Source organism: Bos mutus, chromosome 20 (genome assembly GCF_027580195.1).
Source record: "Bos mutus isolate GX-2022 chromosome 20, NWIPB_WYAK_1.1, whole genome shotgun sequence".
NCBI lineage: Eukaryota > Metazoa > Chordata > Mammalia > Artiodactyla > Bovidae > Bos > Bos mutus.
The window spans coordinates 29698000-29719247 of NC_091636.1; the positions used below are offsets into that span (position 1 = coordinate 29698000).

General features: G+C 34.3%; 1 protein-coding gene across 1 annotated transcript in view; it reads left to right on the top strand.

Moving 5' to 3' along the window:
- FCHO2 (FCH and mu domain containing endocytic adaptor 2) overlaps positions 1–21248 on the top strand; it is a 126038-nt gene that overhangs the window by 67452 nt on the left and 37338 nt on the right. The window contains exons 9-15 of the mRNA XM_070357584.1: positions 4162–4206; positions 6218–6290; positions 9443–9467; positions 18092–18149; positions 18430–18605; positions 20707–20718; positions 21071–21095. Of these exons, the coding sequence (XP_070213685.1) occupies positions 4162–4206; positions 6218–6290; positions 9443–9467; positions 18092–18149; positions 18430–18605; positions 20707–20718; positions 21071–21095 (414 nt within the window). The remainder of the gene's footprint in view (positions 1–4161; positions 4207–6217; positions 6291–9442; positions 9468–18091; positions 18150–18429; positions 18606–20706; positions 20719–21070; positions 21096–21248) is intronic.

A 21248-nucleotide genomic window follows, 5' to 3' on the forward strand; every position in this document is an offset into this window, starting at 1 on the left:
CTGCTCAGCAGCTCTGTGTTGGGGCTATTGGTGGCCTCCTCCAAGAGGGCTTATGCCACATACTGGGTGACCCAGATCTGCTGCACGCATAGCCCCTGCCCCCATGGCAGGCCACTGCTGATCCGTGCCTCCTCAGGAAACACGCAGACATTCAAAGGCAGGTCTGTCTTACTCTCTTTGGGGTCTCTGGGTCCTGGTGCACACAAGGTTTTGTTTGAGCCCTCCAAGCATCTCTGGTGGGTATGGGGTTTGATTCTAAATGCAATTTTGCTCCTCCTCCCATCTTGTTGTGGCTTCTCCTTTGCCCTTGGACATGGGGTATCTTTTTTGGGTGGGATCCAGCATTCTCCTGTCGATGGTTGTTCAGTAGCAAGTTGCAATTTTGGAGTTTTCATAGGAGAAGATGAGCGCACGTCCTTCTAGTCCGCCATATGTGTAGATAAGAGAAAGAGGAAGGAAATACGGCAAAAGGTATTATCACCCCTCCATATCATTTATAAAAATGATAAGACCTAGGTTTAAAAAAGGTAAGTAACTAGTCCAGGATAACTAGCCAACAAGCAAGTGGCAAAACCAGGACCTGAACCTCCATGTCCTTTGAGTACCACTGCAAGCTAGAGTTTGGTGCTCTTTTTCCTGTTAGCTTTCTTGGTTCAGCATCTGAGACACGTAGGAATGTGGCTGTGTTGCGGTCCACAGGCCCAGGAGCAAGCTTGAAAATGTCACTGACTCCCATTGTTTACGAGCCCTCCCCCGACTTTGCCTCTTTCTCTCTCCCTCCTCTCTTCCTCATCTCTCCCTCATTCTCATCACTTTTTGTTGAACTTTGAGGTCTGGGCATATTTGTATGTTTTAATTTGGCTTCTAAATAGAACCAGTGATCTGTGGTTTTAGTTGAGTATATGCAGTAAATACTTGATTTAGGTAGCCCAAACCTATTTGATTTTGGGGGCCAGTTTATAACTAGACAAAATTGCTAATTTTGTTGATGGCTTGAGATTTAGAATTGATTCCAAAACAATGGAAACTATTAATTAAATGTTTCACATTTTTTTAATATTCTACCTCATTCCACAAAATACATGTAGTGATGAAAGGTTAGTGTTAAATACATTCTTTCCTCCTGTAACATTTCTTAAAAGTTTTGCTCCAGATTAGATTTGGATGAATTGTTTAGGTTATTGACTTTTTCTCTTGCTAGCAACAATTTATTCCTACCTGATGATTAAAGCATCATATATAAGAATTGTTTGGTTTTGGATCATTGGCCCTCTTTGAGGTCTGCCTTCAATTTCTTCTGCATTTAATTGAACTCTTGATGGCATTTTTAGATAATGTATAAAAGAGCATCAGGAGGCAGAGCCAAAATGGTCTTATTTGCTTTTATACAAACTAAATTGCCCTTGTGGCCCAGCATAAAATCTAAGTACTAAGAGCAGTTATTTATTTTGACAACAGAATTAATTGAGCCTAAAACAATTGAAATTCCAGTTGTAGCAACTATTCTTTGACTCTCACTCTGGCTTTGGTACTGTCAAAAAAAGTAACTTGTCTTATGATTAAATAGCAGAATGATGGGCAGTGGACTGCATTTGGGAGAGATGCTGAATAAACTTTCTACTTGTGAAACGGTTCAGAAGTGACATGCTACCAGGGGGGTCAGAATGTGCATTGATATCCAGCTGAGCTGTCAACTGGCACTGAGCCAGGCACGCAAAGCTTTGCCATGTGAAGCAGCATGTGGAGCGTATGCCATTTGAAAGAGAAAATCTTTTTCATGCATGATTTAATGGTTTTTTTAAGGGCATATATTTAGTTTTATTGTTCCAGAAACTGTTAGTATTTCTGTTTTAATAGAAAAGATTATGTGTGGATGGAAGTCAATTAATTCTTTTAAATATATAGTAATTTTATAATTTGAAAGTATTTGACATCTAACATTTCAGAAATGTCATTTTGAATAGCTTATTTTTATTTGATATTTTTTCTGTTTCAGATAGATTTTAAGAAGATTATGTTTAAAAAAGATAAAGGGAAAAATAATCAAGATATGTCTAGGTAAAATGTGAGAAAAAAATGTAGAATTTTGTTTGAAAGGATTGATGTTAATAGGGATAAGGAATGTCTTACTATTTTCACATATTTGAAGACATCCAAAGATCTTAAAAGAATATATACTATATTTACTCAGGTGATGTTTTAAAAGGTTTTCTAGATACTGTTTTTTAAAATTGTAAATAATGCAATTTGGTATTGCTCTTTTGTTTTGTTCCCTAGAAAAAGCTCATAGCTTGAGTATTATAGATTCTGTAAATAGTTACTGGGCACAAATGATGTGCTTGTAATAGGAAAATTTTTGATTAATTATGTTTCTGGTTGTCTTTTTTTTTTTGACTGGTGGTTATAGTCTCTCAAGCTTTATTAGGAAGTGATAAAATTAATAATACATAATAAACGGCTGGTGATTTAGGCAGAGATTTTTCATTCTTCATAATTCTTAAACAGCAAAAGATGGCTGTTTATCAGATGCACATACTACTGAAATTCCTTACCTTTATTAGTCTTTCAGTTCTCATCTCTCTGTAAACTATTAGTGTAGGCCTTTAAAGGATTCTAAGACCAAGCTCATTACCCTTTCAGTTAATGAATTTTTAAGCTTCCAGATTTACAGAGTGGACCTGAAGTCCTTGAAATTTTAATTGGGCCATTTTCTGACTCTTAAGAATTTTTTGGATGGAAGTAGTGAATGTATTTTTTTCGTTTTAGCCAAATGATGTTTATTATAAGAATGCCCCAGTAGGGAAGGTATTGCTAATTAATTAATTAAGACCTTGTTTATCATCACATTTATGACTTTTATTCTGCCTATCACTAAATGTTAATCTTCTCTATTTGAATAGAAACTGGAACTGAGGAAGTAAATCTTTGACTTAGAGGTAAAAAGAAGGACATTTTAGCCAATATTTTTAGATGCTCCTACTTGTAGAGAAATTTTCCTTGTTCGTTAGTGGTTTTCTTTCATAATGGAATGACCTATAAGAACTCTGATCATGAATTTGGACATAGTTACAGTTAAGCTTAACATATCAGAAGGATCAGTAGTGAAATCGATTATGTACTCTTTACTTCAAGCTCTATTTAAAAATCTCTTGATGTAGCAGATTGTACCAATCACCATTAATAAATTAAAAATGGTTTCACAAAAAACCTTGACTTGCATAAATTTGTATATTACAGAATAGGGCTAAAGTGACAATTTAGTGGAACGTAAAATTTTAGTTTGATAATTTGTTTTATGTATATTTCAATAGAAAAACAATTCCTACTGTTCACTACTTTATTTACTGTCTAAATAATTTGGTATTTTACATATATGAAAGATACCACATTTTATAGCATTTAAGGTTAGTCTCAGCAGACCTGTCATTTCAGGGCTGTTTTAATTGTTTTTCAGCTGGTTTCCATTTTGTTTTTGTCCCCTTCTCTGCAGTCTATCTCTGGTACCAGTGCTGAATTAATTTTATATAAGACCACTTTCAGGAAGGTGTATGTGTATCTCTTTCTCACATGAAAGCTCTTCCCATTGCCTGCAAACTAGAGTTTAAATTCTTTGACCTGCTATATGGATAGATCTGGGTTTTGACTTTAGCATCACCTCTTAGCTAGTATGTAATTAATTCACTTACTTATTTAGCAGATACTCATGGAAGACATTACTTGCTGGGGCGCAGTGGTGAACTGAACAAGCAAGGTCCCAGGCTTCCATTCTAGGAGTGTTTGCTGTCTTGGCCTCTTGGTCTTACCACCAGCACAACCAAGGATTCAGCAACTGCCTCTTACTGTTGTTTTCTCTCAACTGTACATACAACAAGCTCCCAACTACATGTTAGATCTCTGTGCTCCAAGTTGTGTGGCATCATATATAAAAGGTTTGCAGTAAATTGTGGTCATAATAATGGGCCAGTCACAGTTTTTTTTCCAGTAACACTGAACATGCTTGCTATTTGATTTTTAAACTATTGCTGATATTTTAGTTAACATCAGGTAACCCTGAAACATTTCAGAATCATTAAAAAGATGTAATGGGATCCCATCTGATTGTTTTCTGTCACTTTTTTTTTTAACCAGTACTCGTCCATGTAATAACATTTTTCTTTTTAGGCCTTATTGAATTTGAAGAATGTGACCCTGCTAGTGTGGTTGAAGGTAAGTTGACTAGTTGTAATGTGTGGCAGCTAGCTGATAGCTTCTGTTTACTGAATAGAGAGGCTGCTGCCCATTGGTGTTGGCATGTCTGTGGAGTGATGTAAAAAATCTGAATGTGGTTTAAAGGCTTGCTGTATTAATGTTTGCTTTATAAGTAATAAGTTTGCCCGAAGGATGCTAATGTGTTAGAATATATATTTTTTAAAAGATTAAATATAACATATATTTGTTTTTAGATAAACATTGAGAATGTTTTCTCCATTGATATCCTTCTTTAAACATTCTAATGTTATAAATATGAAACATCACTACATATTGATGTATACTGCTTATTCTACAATGGGTAGCATTTCAGTAATTAATAAGGTTATGCATTAATGCTAATGTGACTGTCATTCAAAATAGGTGATGATTTGAATTGGAGAAAGGGTCCACAACACTTCCTATTTAAATTTATGTTGTTTATAGTATGAAACCCAAGAGATACCTGCAGTTTTTGTTGTAGGTTTGTGTGTGTGTGTGTATTGTGTTTTATATATCACTTTGTGAGCTGCTAGAAATAATTTGCAAGCAGTCTTTGATTTTTTTCCAAGACCTGTATAAGAGTTTAGAGAAACGGTTTGCTATTTATTGTGTGTGTAAGGTTATTACTTCAGCAGTCAAGGAGCTCTAGGGCCTAGACTTTTTATAGTTACTAGCTGTTTGATTAAGAGCAGTAATTGTTTTAAGTTCTCTGTAATCTTTAAAAATTCCTCAAAAGCTGAAAAGAATTTAAAGAGTTCTTTAAAAATGTTTATAAGAAATAATACCTACTCTGAGGAAAAAAATGTATTTTATTTTTAAAATATTTTAATATGCTATACAGATATATGGTTCAGGGAATTAGTTGTACATGAAAGCAAGTACATTATTCTAAGACATTTGAATTATTATCCTGATTGTAGTGATAATAGCTGTATAACACTTAGTTACAAAAACTTAGTTACATAATACTTTTGAGTTTCTTCATCTACAAGATGTGAAGTTAGCTTGGGTGTACTCAAGCCAGTCAGTCCTAAAGGAAATCAACCATGAATATTCATCGGAAGAACTGATGCAGAAATTGAAGCACAATACTTTGGCCATCTGATCCGAAGAGTTAACTCATTGGAAAAGAGCCTGATGCTGAGAAAGATTGAAGGTGAAAGGAGAAGAGGGCAGCAGAGGATGAGATGGTTAGATAGCATCACTGACTCAGTAGACATGAATTTGAGCAAACTCCAGGAGATAGTGGAGGACAGGGAAGCCTGGTGTGCTGCAGTCCATGGGGTCGCAAAGAGTCGAACATGACTTAGCAACTGAACAACAGCAGCTAAGCTTTAAGTGCTGAATTCTATTAACAATTGATAGCATTACTGACCTTTTTAAAAAATAATTTGTCATGCAAGAAGAGGAAGAACTGCCTTATTTGGCAAAACAAATGATATTTTCCCTCATTTATGGTTGGATCCACTTATGACATTGTTTTTATTAGAGATAACACATGTACAAAAGAATGCCATATTATAAATATCTGTCATACTGTTAATGGACCTGTTGTCACTTATTTATTTAAAACAGCACATTTATATTTTGTGACCTTTTATACAGAGAATGTGATCTGACCTGCATTTATAACCAAATCTCTTATAATGAATGATGTACTTTCTTTGAAGTCTTAAGATATCTGCAAATGCTTACTTTGCCTGAGGTAATTTAGAGGAGGAGAGAATGTCATCGCTCAAGTGATTGTTCTATGTATAACCTTTTGGTGAATAACAGGCTATATTATATTAACATAAGAAAAATTTAAACAGATTATGGCCCTGATTTAAATTTTAGGGCTTAGTAATTGATGCTTGTATTTCTTTCATCCAAATTTAGTATCAACATTTATGAGCAAATCATGTGTCAGGATACAAGATGCATTCATAAATTTAATATGTTTATCAGGAAGAGTCATGTTTCTATAACAATATATGTTTATTTTAAGGTATAAAACCAAGGAAAAGAAAGACTTTTGGTTTACCAGGAATAATTAAAAAGGAAAAGGATGCAGAGTCTGTGTAAGTATATTAAGTATTGTCAAAATTCTTTCCATTTTTAGAAATAATATTTTATAAATAGTCTTATAACAATAAAACTTATTATGAATTTGAAAAGAAAAAATTATTTTGGAAATAACTCAAAAGTATATATGGCTAAGGTGTGAAAAATACAGACTTTTCTAAGAACATTTGCCAACCCCTCTAGTTTTAATTAAAAATGTTAACCTTTTATATTATTTTAAAATTTCAAGATGAAAGCTTTAGTATTTTCAAATTGAAACTCAAAAGATGCCTTTATTTTATAAAATTATACATGCATATTTAAAAAAATAAAAAATACAGTGAAAACTAAAAATTGTTCTAAGTCTTAATAACCTAAAAGCAGCACCATGGTCAACAATTCGATGAAAATCTTTCAAGACAACTCTAAGCATATAGGAACTTAGTGATATACGTATACATAAATGGAAAATGTTAAATGGAGGAGAAAAAAGCCATAACACATTTTAAACATTTATATTCATCAGTTTTAGATGGAAGATGCAGTATAAACTTCTTTTACCTTTAAAAAAAATAAATTGGTATACAGAGAAATACAGTTATCATATGTGAAATTAAACTAGTATATTAACTAACTCAAATTTTGTACCTTGGCTACACAGTAGAACTACCTGAGAAATTAAATGTATCTATGCCAGCCTCTGCTTCAGACCAGTGAAATCAGATTCTTTGGGTGTGAGGCCCCAGAAGTTTAGAAGTTTTTGTGTTGTCTTAATATACAATGGGGGTTGAGAGTCATTAAACTATGATTAACCAGAGACAAATTGGAATTAAAGGAACTTTTCTTTGCTTGATTATTCAACCCATTTAGACTGCAGAGACACTAATGCAAAATCTCAAGTGATTTGTTGATCCAGTAACACTGAATGAAATTTGTTTAAAATCCCTGCTATGCTAGCACAATCAGAAAAACCCTCCCAAGAGTTAGTATTTTGATGGACAGTCATATTTTCTATGTAAGAGAACAATTTGTGCTTTGGGTATTCTTGTCTCCTCCCTGGTTATATGCTTATCTGAGTTTCTAACATTCCAAATGTCTGTTTCTTTCCTCCTCCCTAGTGGTATTTTGGTTTAACAAATTAAGACTATTTGCAAAGTGACTTATGCCTATAGCTACTGTCTCTTCTGCAGATGTCTTTTGAACTTTGTGAAGGGGGTATTTTGCTTTGTGAAGGGGGTATTTTGCTAAGGGATGGAACCTAATCTCTTTTATAACATTGGAATTGAAGTCTAAACAGTTGATTTGTAAGTGAATTTTAAAAATGTAGCCAGTTTATCTGTTAGTGACTGTATTATAAATAGTTAATATATATAATTGACAGCTTTCACAGCTGTTCATTTAGGGAGCTTCTAATATTTTTGTGTATTTCATGTTTTTAAAGTAGTTTTTCATGATCAGTAATTTCCCAATATGATCATTAGGCCACTTGGATATTGGAATATTTTAACCAATAAGAATACTAAGTCGGAAAACTAATGCCTAAATCATTGCATCACTATCGCCATCTTTCAACACTGCTTGGCAGGAAAAATGTTAAGAGTTCACTTTGCTTGAAATGCCCGAGGCTCTTGGCGTGCTTCTTCTCATAGCCTGAAGGCTTTTGAAATGCCAGCAATTGTGTACGAGGGGTCCTGCTCAGAGCTTGGTCTTCCTGGGGCTTCATCTTCAGGTCTCATACTGCATGCTGTGAAGGCAAACAGATAAGTGCTTTACCACAAAGACTAGAGAATTCTGGCTTAAAGCCAGAGAATAAATGGTTTGGAACTTTTACATTTATATTTCAACTTTATCTTTTAAAAAGTAGATAACATCTTAAGTGATTTGATTCGTGCAGGGATTGAATTGATCATTATAGTAGCTTTTCTAGTCATTTCCTCAGAGTATACATAGGTTTTTTTGATAACAATATTCCTTATAATCTACCAATAATAAGGAAGCCCTTTTTCAGCATTTATGATTTTAAGTAAATATAAAGGCAAGTGGGATTTGCATTTACCCTCGGTGCTCCCTTTTGAATTAAGAGCAGGATAGTCATTTCCCTCTTTTTATCATTCTTTTAGTCTACTCCATCTTATCTTTATTTAAGAAAGTTCTTCATGGATTTTTCTGGTTTGTGCTTGGTCTTTGAATTGATACAGATTACCTGATTATCTTATATTTTAATTTTTTTTATTTTTTCATTTAGCTCTTAAAGTGTAATGTCTGCGTTTTCAGACTGTTATTAAAGTGGCAGAATCTGATATGATATTCAGTTAAGTCTATCAAGCCAAAGACTATACCTAATCCACTGCCTTTTAAATAGACACTCTAATTTCTGTTTGTGAATTTGTTTTAGAATGTATATGTATAAATTCTTCTAACCTCATTCTAATGACTTTAATGCCTTTAATTTTATATATTTAGGGCTTTATTTGTTTAGTTGAGAAGGTTGGTGTCTTTTGTTTTAGATTTAAAATAATAGTTTTCACTAGATTATATCCAGATTTATATTTGCTTATCAGTTAAATGATAAAATATCAGTGCTCAATTGCATATTACATTAGACTAGAAACTATTCCAACTGGAAGTCTAGCTGTTCATTTAACATATTTGGAGAAAAGTGGTTTCACTTCTGTATATTCTGCCTTATGGAAGTACTTCAAAGGGAATAAGTTAAAATTTTTTTATTTAAAAATGTTACTGTTGTTTACCAATAAATGTAAATACAGGCTTTTTAAAAGCCAGACTTTCTTCTTTAGGGGAGCTTTTTGTTTGTTTGCTTTTGTTTTTTTTTACCTTTTTCTACCTGAAGGATTAAAAGCCACTAGAAATCCTTGACAGCTTCGTTGATACGATTCATGTGCCAATTCATGGAAAAGAAGTAATTTTGAAAGTTTTAAAAATATTTGTAAGCTTTTGGTTTTATTTTGTCTTGTATAAGTAAAGGGGAATGTCTGAATTTTAAAATCATTTGGTATATTTTAATATTCATGATTTGATTTCTCTAAATACTTTGATGGGGTTTAAATGAAAGTTATGTTTCAGTACCAAAGCAAACACTTTCAATACAGTATATTTACCAGATAGTTCTAATAGTTGTATGTTTATAATGTTTTGTTTGTTTTAATAGGGAATGCCCTGATGCAGATTCACTTGTAAGTAGATTTTATTTTGGTTCAAACAGTTTAGCTATTTTCATTAGGAATACTGAGCATATTTGGGTTGAGTTTGTTTGCAGATCTTTCCAAAAAAAATACTAGCCATATTATTAGAGATTCACTATTGAAATTATTTTACAGATGTATTTTTGGTTTTACATTGCCAGATGCTTTCCTTTAATAAATGTAAGTTATTTCTAACTAACTTTGAAAAGTGGACATTTACTTTTAAAATTGGTGTAGAGCCATAGTATATTACTCTGTCTTGGGAAATATGTCAGATATCAAATCTGCCTGTTTTATTTTAAAATGTGCTGTTACTAATTGATTCTCACCTCTATTAAAATACTACTGTATCTGTTCATGTATTTGAGGTTTGTTTAGGAGACTGACATTTTAGAAAAAGTAGCAACAAACATGGTTAGTACTTTTGTGTGCTCTTTATTTTGTGTTTTAAAGAAAATTTGTATGTATTTCTTATTTAAATATATTTCTTCATGTATAATTAAAGAAGACATCAAATGGAGCTCCCTGTGGTTATAATGAGAGAATAGACTTACCAAGTGATGTTAAGTAATGGGTAGACAGATATGGTCAGATCTGTCATTAGGATTGGTCATTAGACACTGGTTCTGTTGCTAAGTGTAGTAGAGTTAAGCTTTCTCCTTTATTGTTCTTGCTTGCATAACTTGTTTCTTTTGACTCCAAAACATTATGGTCTTTTTCAGCATATTGGCATACCAACATAAAGAACTACATATTTTGTAAAACATTGTGGTTTATTTTATTTAAGATAAAACTCGTATTTTTGTTGCACGTTTCAGCTTTAAGATAAGAAAACTATTGTTTGTTAATAAATTTATAGTGAAAATAAATTAACTTCTGATGAGCTCTAGGCCTAAAATTATTGGTGTGTGTGGAATTTTAACATTTACTTTCCACTTGCCTGTTTTGATACCCTTAGTTTACTAATTAATGAAAAAGTCAACAGATATGTTTGGCATTTACTGTAGTGCTCATCATGCATTTTATTTCTGAATGATTTATAGCATTTATTTGATGAGTGCAACATTGAATATAAATTTTAATACTTTGTTTTATTTTATATACACACTCCTATAAATAAAATATTTAAAATTTTCTTAGTTTATTGATACTTTTCTGTAATGATCAATATTTAGTAGTTTTGAACTTTAGCCAGTACTTATCTGGAATTAGGGGCTTTAAAAGAGGACATGAAATTCTACTGCTATGTAAGAAATGATTGATCAATTTGATGGTATAGAAATGAATATCATAAAATTAGAAAAAATACACCATAGAAGGATTTGAATCACTAAAAATACAGTTGGGCAGAGTGTATTTGCAAGATGTTTAACAAGGGGCTAATTATTTTCCTTTGCAAAATTTTTATACAAGTAAGTTTAATAAAAGACAAGCAAGTATCCCAGTAGGAAAAGGGCATTAGGATAAAAACAGGCAATTTTAATAAGAATAAATAAAAGGTTGTGGTGAATAATCATGCTGCTGCTACTGCTGCTAAGTCGCTTCAGTCGTGTCCGACTCTACAACCCCATAGACAGGAGCCCACCAGGCTCCCCCATCCCTGGGATTCTCTAGGCAAGAATACTAGAGTGGGTTGCCATTTCCTTCTCCAATAAGTAATGTTATTCAAAATTGTAGTCTTCTTCTGATGCAAATTAAAATGAAATTTCTATATTCACCAATCATACTGGCAAAAGTTTTGATACATGTGTACTGTTGTTAAGACTGTAAACTGGTATAATCTGTCTTGTGCATAGTTTGGCAGTATCTCTCCAAATAAGAAATGTATATTCTTTTTGACTTTGCAGTGCTGCTGCTAGGGCTTTACTGTTATTGCTATAGTCACAGGCATTGTGTGTATGTGCATGTGTGTGCTGCTAAGTCACTTTAGTCGTGTCCGACTCTGTGTGACCCCATAGACGGCAGCCCACCAGGCTCCCCCATCCCTGGGATTCTCCAGGCAAGAACACTGGAGTGGGTTGCCATGTCCTTCTCCAGTGCATGAAAATGAAAAGTGCAAGTGAAGTTGCTCAATCGTGTCCGACTCTTAGCGACCCCATGGACTGCAGCCTACCAGGCTCCTCCGTCCATGGGATTTTCCAGGGAAGAGTACTGGAGTGGGGTGCCATTGCATGTGTGTATTGATATATATATACACACATGTATATATATATTCTTCATCAAGATATATGCTTATATAGATAAGGAGAAAAGGTAGATAGAGACATGTTTATTTCAACACTGTTGATATTAGCAAAAAATTGGAAGCACTAAAGAAAGCATCAGTTAAAATGGGGATTGGTTAAATTATTAAACATTCACTTGAAGACATAGTCATGTTACAGAGCTAGATGGCTCTGTGTCTGTTGATGGGAAGAACTATGTGGTCTTTAAAATAATTGCTTTTTAAAATATATACATGTGTATATGATATGCATTCTCTTTTTTAAAAAGAATGAGTTACAAGATGTTGAATTTTGGTTACCTTTGAAGAGAAGGATTACAGTAGTGATCAGCAGAGAAAGGAGGCTTTCATTTTTTGTTGTTTCCTTTTGTTTATGGCCTCTGGTTTATTTAGGGCTTCCCTGGTGGCTCAGTCAGTGAAGAATCTGCCTGCAGTGGAGGAGACCTGAGTTTAATCTGTGGGTCAGGAAGATCCCCTGGAGAAGGAAATGACAACCCACTCCAGTATTCTTGCCTGGAAAATTCCATGGACAGAGGAGCCTGGTGGGCTACAGTCCATGAGGTTGCAAGAGTCGAATAGGACTTAGTGACTAAACCACCATGATTTATTTATGGCCTCAGTTCAGTTCAGTTCAGTCACTCAGTCATGTCCGATTCTTTGTGACCCCATGGACTGCAGCACGCCAGGCCTCCCTGTCCATCATCAACTCCCGTAGTTTACCCAAACTCACGTCCATTGAGTTGGTGATACCATCCAACCATCTCATCCTCTCTCGTCCCTTTCTCCTCCTGCCTTCAGTCTTTGCCAGCATCAGGGTCTTTTCCAATGAGTCAGTTCTTCGCATCGGGTGGCCAAAGTATTGGAGATTCAGCTTCAACATCAGTCCTTCCAGGGAATATTCAGGACTGATTTCCTTTAGGATGGACTGGTTGGATCTCCTTGCAGTCCAAGGGACTCTCAAGAGTCTTCTCCAACACCACAGTTCTAAAGCATCAATTCTTCAGCGCTCAGCTTTCTTTATAGTCCAACTCTCACATCCACACGTGACTACTGGAATTTCCATAGCCTTGACTAGACAGACCTTTGTTGGCAAAGTAATGTCTCTGCTTTTTAATATGCTGTCTAGGTTGGTCATAACTTTCCTTCCAAGGAGTAAGCGTCTTTTAATTTCATGGCTGCAGTCACCATATGCCGTGATTTTGGAGCCCCCCAAAATAAAGTCTGCCACTGTTTCCACAGTTTCTCCATGTATTTGCCATGAAGTGATGGGACTGGATGCCATGATCTTAGTTTTCTGAATGTTGAGCTTTAAGCCAACTTTTTCACTCTCCTCTTTAACTTTCATCAAGAGGCTCCTTAGTTCTTCTTCACTTTCTGGCATAAGGGTGTTGTCATCTGCATATCTGAGGTTATTGATATTTCTCCCAGCAATCTTGATTCCAGCTTGTGCTTCATCCAGCCCAGTGTTTCTTATGATGTACTCTGCATATAACTTAAATAAGCAGGTTGACAGTATACAGCCTTGACGTACTCCTTTCCTGATTTGGAACCAGTCTGTTTTCCATGTCTAATTCTAACTATTGCTTCCTGACCTGCATACAGATATCTCAAGAGGCAATTATGGCCTATTTGTCACCTTTTTGTTTATGGCTAGTCTTACTGTAACTTAAATGTCAGCTACTTTGGTAGGGAAATATCCATCATTTTCTTTTCCTTTCTTAAAAGGTCTATGTATGTAATTTTAAAAAATTATTTTGAGATACAGATCTTTTGAAAGTTGACGAACTGTAAATTGCTCTCTTCTTTTAGTTTTAGCTAATTTCCCCTCTCCAGAGAGATTGAGAAATATACCGTTGACTTGTGAGCTCTTATCCCAATATTTAAAAAAAATTACTACTACCACTATCCGCCAACTGCCTCTAAGGTTGTTGACTAAAGTTACCTGCTCATTTCTTTTTCTTGTACTGCTTTTGACTTAATAGTTTGCTCTAGCAGTATGGGGCCCTAATATAGAAACCATGGATTGAATGGACAAAGGTGTAAACAGGTAATGTGTAAGTTTTTATCAATATCATGAATAGTTCTAGCATTGAAAACCTTATACAGTAAAAATTACTGCTATTTTTAAAAAAAAACACATACCAAGAAAGCATTTTATTTTTAAATAATTGTCAATTTATAGATCATTACAAAGATAATACAGAGCAGTCTCATGTGCCTTTCATCTTGCCTCTCCTGATGGTAACATCTTGTAAAACTTTGGTACAGTAACATATATAACTAGAATATTGATACTGCTGCTGCTGCTGCTGCTAAGTCGCTTCAGTCGTGTCCAACTCTGCAACCCCATAGACGGCAGCCCACCAGGCTCCCCCGTCCCTGGGATTCTCCAGGCAAGAACACTGGAGCGGGTTGCCATTTCCTTCTCCAATGCATGAAAGTGAAAAGTGAAAGTGAAGTCGCACAGTCGTATCTGACTCTTAGCAACCCCATGGACTGCAGCCTACCAGGCTCCTCTGTCCATGGGGTTTTCCAGGCAAGAGTACTGGAGTGGGGTGCCATTGCCTTCTCCAATATTGATACTAATACAGTCAAAACAACATTACCATTAAATAAGAATCTTTTTTTCCCTCACCTATTTAACCCTGTCCTAGTGCTCAGATCCCTGGAATTTACTGATCTGTTTATCACCTCTATATGTTGACCTTTTCCAGAATGTCAGATAAATGGGATCCTATAAGATACAACTTTTTTAGACTGGATTCTTTTGCCCTAGGAATATTAGATATGCATTTAAGATTTATTCATATTGTTGCATGACTCCATAGTTCATTCCTTTTCTGGCAGTAAAGAGTATCACTGTATAGATGTCCCACAGTTTACTTATTTACCTATTGAAGGATATTTTGCTTGCTGCTTCTTTTAGGTGATTATGAATAAAGCAGCTTAATAACATTTGTGTGCAGGTTTTTGTGGGAAAATAGTTTTACTATCAAGTGGGTGAATACCTAGGAGTGTGATTGCTGGATTTCTGGGAGGATCTTTCATTTTAATTGCCCCTTTTCTGTCACTTTTCTTCTGATACTACCCTCCCCCCACCAACCACCTCTGGCAACTACTAATCTTTTCTCCATTTCTATAAACTTGTCATATCAGTAATGTTATTTAAGTGGAATTGTATGTAACCTTTTCAGATGGACATTTTTTTACTCAGCACCCTTTTCTGGAGATTATTCCAGATTGTTGCATGTATAAATAGTTCCTTCCTTTTTATTGCTGAACAGTATTCCACGATGTAGGTATACCAAAGTCTGTTCACTTATTGTGGGATATTTAGTTGTTTCCAATTTTTGACTATTAGAAATGCTACTTTGAACAATTGTATACAGGTCTTTGTGTACATAAAGTTTTCTTTTGACACTGGTATTTTTCTTTCTGAAGTCTATTTTATTAGTATCTAATAGTGAAATAGTCACTGTCATTTTTATTTTTTAAATGAATATTTCCTGGTGTATATACTTTTTCATTTTCCTTTCAACCTACCCCTTTTTGTTTATTTGAAGTGAGTTTCTTATGGGTAGCATATGGGTCATGTTTTTTTAATCCATCCTGTCAATCTGTCTTTTGATATATATGTGTATAGTATATTAATATGTAATGTAATTATTGACATGTTGGGGTTTGTCTGCCATTTAATTTTTTGTTTTTGTTCTTACCTGTCTTTGAATTTTGTTTTCTTGTTCCTACTTTTCTGTGGGTTATTTGAACCTTTTGTTTTTAGAATTTCACTTGGATTTATAGTTTGGTTTTTTTGTTTCTTTTCTGAAGCATATCACTTTGTATATCATTTTAGATGGTTACTGTGGGTCACTCTCCAGTGTCTTCAGATGGATGTTTTTGTTTATTTTGACCAGAGTTTATTGATGTAATTTGCAGGAGGTTGATTCAAAGCAGTTTATTTGGTCTTATAGAAAACAGCTCTGTATTATTTTAAATTAGTACATTGTATAGTATAGTGTATTGTAAACAAATTTTAAAATAGGGTAAGTAGCAGATCCCACATAGAACCTCTAGGAGATTAAATATCTGCTATATTTATAGGGTATCAAGAATACAAATAAAGTATTTTGAAAAAAACTTTTTCATTCTGATTTTTAATGAATCCACATTTGGCAAGGTTTCTTTAAAGTATCATTTGCTTATTATTTGCACTTTTAAGTATTATTTGCACATTAGCAAGCAACATACAGAACTCAAAGAAAGTGCTCTACTTCTGGGGTCATAACTACATCACTTGTCATCTTTTTGTCTATGGAATCTGCTCTTTACCTTATATTAGATATTTCACTTCTAAACTTTAATCCAGTCTGTTAACTCACTGCTAGCTACATTAGGGAGAAGGCAATGGCACCCCACTCCAGTACTCTTGCCCGGAAAATCCCATGAATGGGGGAGCCTGGTAGGCTGCAGTCCATGGGATCACGAAGAGTCGGACACGACTGAGCGACTTCATTTTCACTTTTCCCTTTCATGCATTGGAGAAGAAAATGGCAACCCACTCCAGTGTTCTTGCCTGGAGAATCCCAGGACGGGGAAGCCTGGTGGGCTGCCGTCTATGGGGTCGCACAGAGTCAGACACGACTGAAGCGACTTAGCAGCAGCAGCAGCAGGTACATTAGAATCTAACAGGCACAGCACAAGGTTTATACAGTTATAACTTGGAAGCTGAAACTGTGTAAACCTTGTGCTGTGCCTCTTAGATTAGCAATCCCTCATGTTTCTCTTGATGAGCTTCAACCAGTGATTGGAGGAAGACTGGGAAACTTTACCAGGAGAAATGATATAGGCTGTCCTCTGCATGCATGCTCAGTCGTATCCGACTGTGTGACCCCATGGACTGTGTGTAGCCCACCAGGCTCCTCTGTCCATGGAATTTTCCAACCAAGAATATTTATGTGTGTTGCCATTTCCTACTCCAGGGATCTTCCCCACCCAGGGACTGAACTTGTGTCTCCTGCATTAGCAGGCAGATTTCTTTATCACTACATCACCTGGGAAGGCCATTGGCTGTCCAGTTACATACAACTGGTAAACCCTGGTTTTTCTTGGCAGTCCTTTTTTCCTCCCCATTTTCAAAAACTTTTAATTTGGAAATATAGTCTAACCTCAAAAAATACATATACAAGAGTAAACTAGTACAAAGAACACTTGTATACCTTTAACTTTTTACTACATTTGCATACGTACATGTGTTTTTAATATTTTTCAGATCCATTTGAGCATACATTTTATAGTCTTTAGCCTAACTACAAAAGCATTTTTAGAGAAGTGACCCTTCTGTATCCCTTCTGCTTCATTGCCCTTCCTTCTTTGGAACCAGCTTTATTTTATTTATCTTTTCAGTATTTTTTTTAATAAAGATAAACATATCTATATGTTAAATTTTAAATTAACCCATCTTTCTTACTTAAAAGGTAGTATACTATATATGTTCTCTTGTACTTGTTTTTTTCAGTTAGCAGTATTTCCTGGAGGTCTCTACATATCAGTTCATAAAAACTTCTCATCTTTTTTGTTTTTAAATACCTGCATAGGACTTAATTTTGTGTATACACCTATAATTTATTCATCTATACTTGGACACGTTGTGCTTTCCAAAATTGTGAGTTACAGATAACCTTATTGCATGTATATTTTTAAATTCTTGGGGGGTATATCTTCAGAATAAATTCCTAGAAAAGGAACTCTTGGGTAGAAGAATAAGCATGTAAATATTTTTATTAGATACTGCTGTTTTTCTCTCTGTGTGAATTGTACTATTTTGTATTTATACCAGCACAATATAAAAGTACATTTCTTCACAGCTTTGCCAACAGAGTATATTTTCAAACTTGAATTTTTATCCAGTCTCATGGGTAAAAGATGGTATTTTAGTATAGTTGAAATTTTCTTGGTAGTCTTTTATTTATTTGTTTTGTAATTTTGATATGTATTTCCATGTACTCAAGCTGTCAGTCCTCTGATTTTACCTCCTCTCTTCCATGATACACACAATCCCAAGCTTTTATTTCTTCATTTTGAAGATTTGGGTGAAAAGTTGGTTGTTCGCAGAACTGCTGGCATGCCTAGTGGAACACCTGTTCTCTTCCTTTCCGTGTGTATCCTGTTTGGTTTGCAGTGCTCTTCTCTTTTAGACATCTTAAGTATGGAGTATCATTAGAAGCTAACTAAAAAGACATAATTTCCCATAGTGTTAGTAATTTTGTTAATCTCTTGATATTTGATAAATTATAGTAAAATCCCTCAGTAATAGTTAAATTAAGACTGTTTTGATAACCTTTACTGTTTTTGCAGTTGGAGCCATTGTTAAAGTTGTTTTCTTTCCCCATAGAACATTCCTGATGTGGATGAAGAAGGCTATAGTATAAAACCAGAAGCAAATCAGAATGATATCCTTTTACCATCTGGGTATTCTTGTGGATTGTGTTGGCATATATAAGTAGACAGTTATAACAAAATAATCTATTGTTTAATAAAGACTTTAATTTCTAATTGTAATAAAATGTGCCTCTGTGTTCTTTATTTGATATGTTATGAATAAGTTAGTAGTTATATTTCTGGTAAAATCCATCTTACCTTTTAAAGTTTTTTGTTCCTTTTTATCAATGTGTGAAAAACTGGTTGTGCACTAAGATAATGTAAAAACTCGATTCTTTAACCAATACTCACATACCAAAGAGAACCATTTCTACTCATCTAGTGATTCTGATTCTGAAGATGAAGAACCAAAGAAGTATCGGATAGAAATCAAACCTGTGCATCCAAACAACTCACATCACACAATGGCTTCCTTGGATGAATTAAAAGTGTCTATAGGAAATATAACACTCTCCCCAGCAGTATCTGTAAGTAAGAAAATAAGCAAGTTTCCACTCACTATATAGAAGCCTTTGGGTTTTGTTTAGTAGCTTATCTACCTGCGTCTGGATAGTTTCTAGTGAAGTCACTCAGTCGTGTCCAACTCTTTGTGACCCCGTGGACTGTAGCCTACCAGGCTCCTCTGTCCATGGGATTTTCCAGGCAAGAGTACTGGAGTGGGTTGCCATTTCCTTCTCCAGGGGATCTTCCCAACACAGGGATTGAACCTGGGTCAAAGGACTAACAAAAATTAAAAATCACTTAGTGAAAGAAAGTGAAGTCGCTCAATCGTGTCTGACTCTTTCTGACTCCATGGACTGTAGCCTACCAGGCTTCTCCTTCCATGGGATTTTCCAGGCAAGAGTACCGGAGTGGGTTGCCATTTCCTTTGCCAGGGAATCTTCCCAATCAAGAGATCGAACCTGGGTCTCCTGCATTATAGGCAGCCGCTTTACCCTCAAAATCACTTAGTAATAGTTAGTTTAAGCATGTTGGATGAGGAAATAATTTATTATATTTTTAGCTTTATTGAGTATACAGTTTATAATCTTTATACAGGCAAATGAGTTTGTGAGTTTGGCTTAGTTTTGTTTCCTTTTGAATGTGTTTTAAGTGAAAGCATGGAAAATACACTATTTTTGCCATTGATGTATTTTATAAATACTACTATATGTCTCAGGCAGAATTTTGTAAACTACAGTATTAACCTTTTCCTCATCTGATGTTAAAGTCTTTCATCCATTTTTTGGGTTTTTTTTTTTTTTGGTAAGCTTTATTGTAAAAGGGAATTCCATTAAAATGAATCTCATGATTAAATTGTATCTTCTTTTTTTTCCTGTCACTGTAATTAATGGTTGTTTTCCATAATTTTCATACTGGAAAAGTCACAGATAAGAATTCTTAGTTGATAGTGATTAATTCCTCAATTCTGAGATACTAAACGATAGGTTTTGAGACAGAAAAACAATCAACATAATGGATCTTTCTAATGATGTCATACTTTTAAATTCAGAAATGTTAAACTGTGGGGAATAAAAGTATGTCTTAGAATGTCAAGTTAGTTTATCTGTACATACTTATTGTGGTTGATATTAAACTTACTGTTCTTGATAATGGAGAATAAAACTTCTCGCCATTTTGTATTATTATTTAATTGCAGATTTAAGTAGTTTATATGTATTTGTTGGAAAAAGTGTTTTTCTCCCAGTGTCATCAGTTCAGTTCAGTTTAGTCATTCAGTCATGTCTGACTCTTTGCAACCCCATGGACTGCAGTATGCCAGGCTTCCCTGTCATCACCAACTCCTGGAGCTTGCTCTAACTCATGTCCATTGAGTCAGTGATGCCATCCAACCATCTCATCCTCTGTCATCCCCTTCTCCTCCCACCTTCAATCATTCCTAGCATCAGGATCTTTTCCAGTGATTCAGTTCTTCGCATCAGGTGGTCAAAATATTGGAGTTTCAGCTTCAGCAGTCAGTTCTTCCAATGAATATTCAGGACTGATTTCCTTTACACTTTTAGAATTTGAGAACTGTTTTTTCCACCAAAAAGATATTTCTGAAGTGAGGTTTTATTCTACCATTGTTATTAATACCAAGGTTAAATCATGGTGCATATATATATGAAATAGGAAGTTGTAAAGCCATTAAAAAGTTTTATTGTGTAAGAGCATAAATAATTTAAAATATATATGTAAATAAAAGCCTAGAGGAAATAAAATATTAATCATCTTTGGGTAGGGAGATAATTGATGCTTTGTGCTATTTTTTTTTTTTAAAAGGAATGTATTGATTTCATACTCAGAAAATAAGTAATAATCAGAAAAATTAATTATTAATATCAGGTTTGAAAAGAGGATCTTGAGAGTATATTTTGTTGCCTAGTTTGCTTGTCTAGCTTAAATTGTTTTTTCCCCCAACAGTGTATGTCTTTTAAGTATATATATATAGATTTTAGATACGATTAAGAAGGGAATAGACAGATTGTTAGAGCATAGATATATATTTCAAACTCTGAAATGAATACTGTGGTTTTTTTCTTTTTCCTTTTTTAACACTGTTTTCTTTTTCTTTCCATGTACTACTAGAGACACAGCCCAGTAAGTGCAAAATTTTATATTTTTATTTATTGACTTAAAAAATCATTGTATATTTAAACATTGATTTTCAAAATATTTGCTTTTAGATTAGCAAGTCATAGTATCTTGCTGTAGATACTAGTATTTTAAAACATTTCATTTTATTGAATTATTTAAAGGTACACATGTTATTTTTGATTATAAAACAAAAGGTTTTTTTCTGTAATCTCTTTAGCTAAATACAGTTTATAATTGAGCAAATATATGAAAAACTTAAAATTATGTTCTCAGTGTTAACATTTTATCAAGTAATTGTATTACAAACATTAAATTATTTGTTTGATGGCACTTGGTTTTTGCATTTCTATTTTAGGTGCAGATGAATCGGAATTCATCTAGTAAGTTTGACATTTAAATTGGTTATTTTAAGTCTATTAAAATTTATCAGAGAATTTGCTAAGCTTGTAGCCTAACATACGTAGTTGTAGGAATGGTCTTTGCTAATCATTAACCATGACAACAGACTATAGAAGTATACCTATTTTGCAACA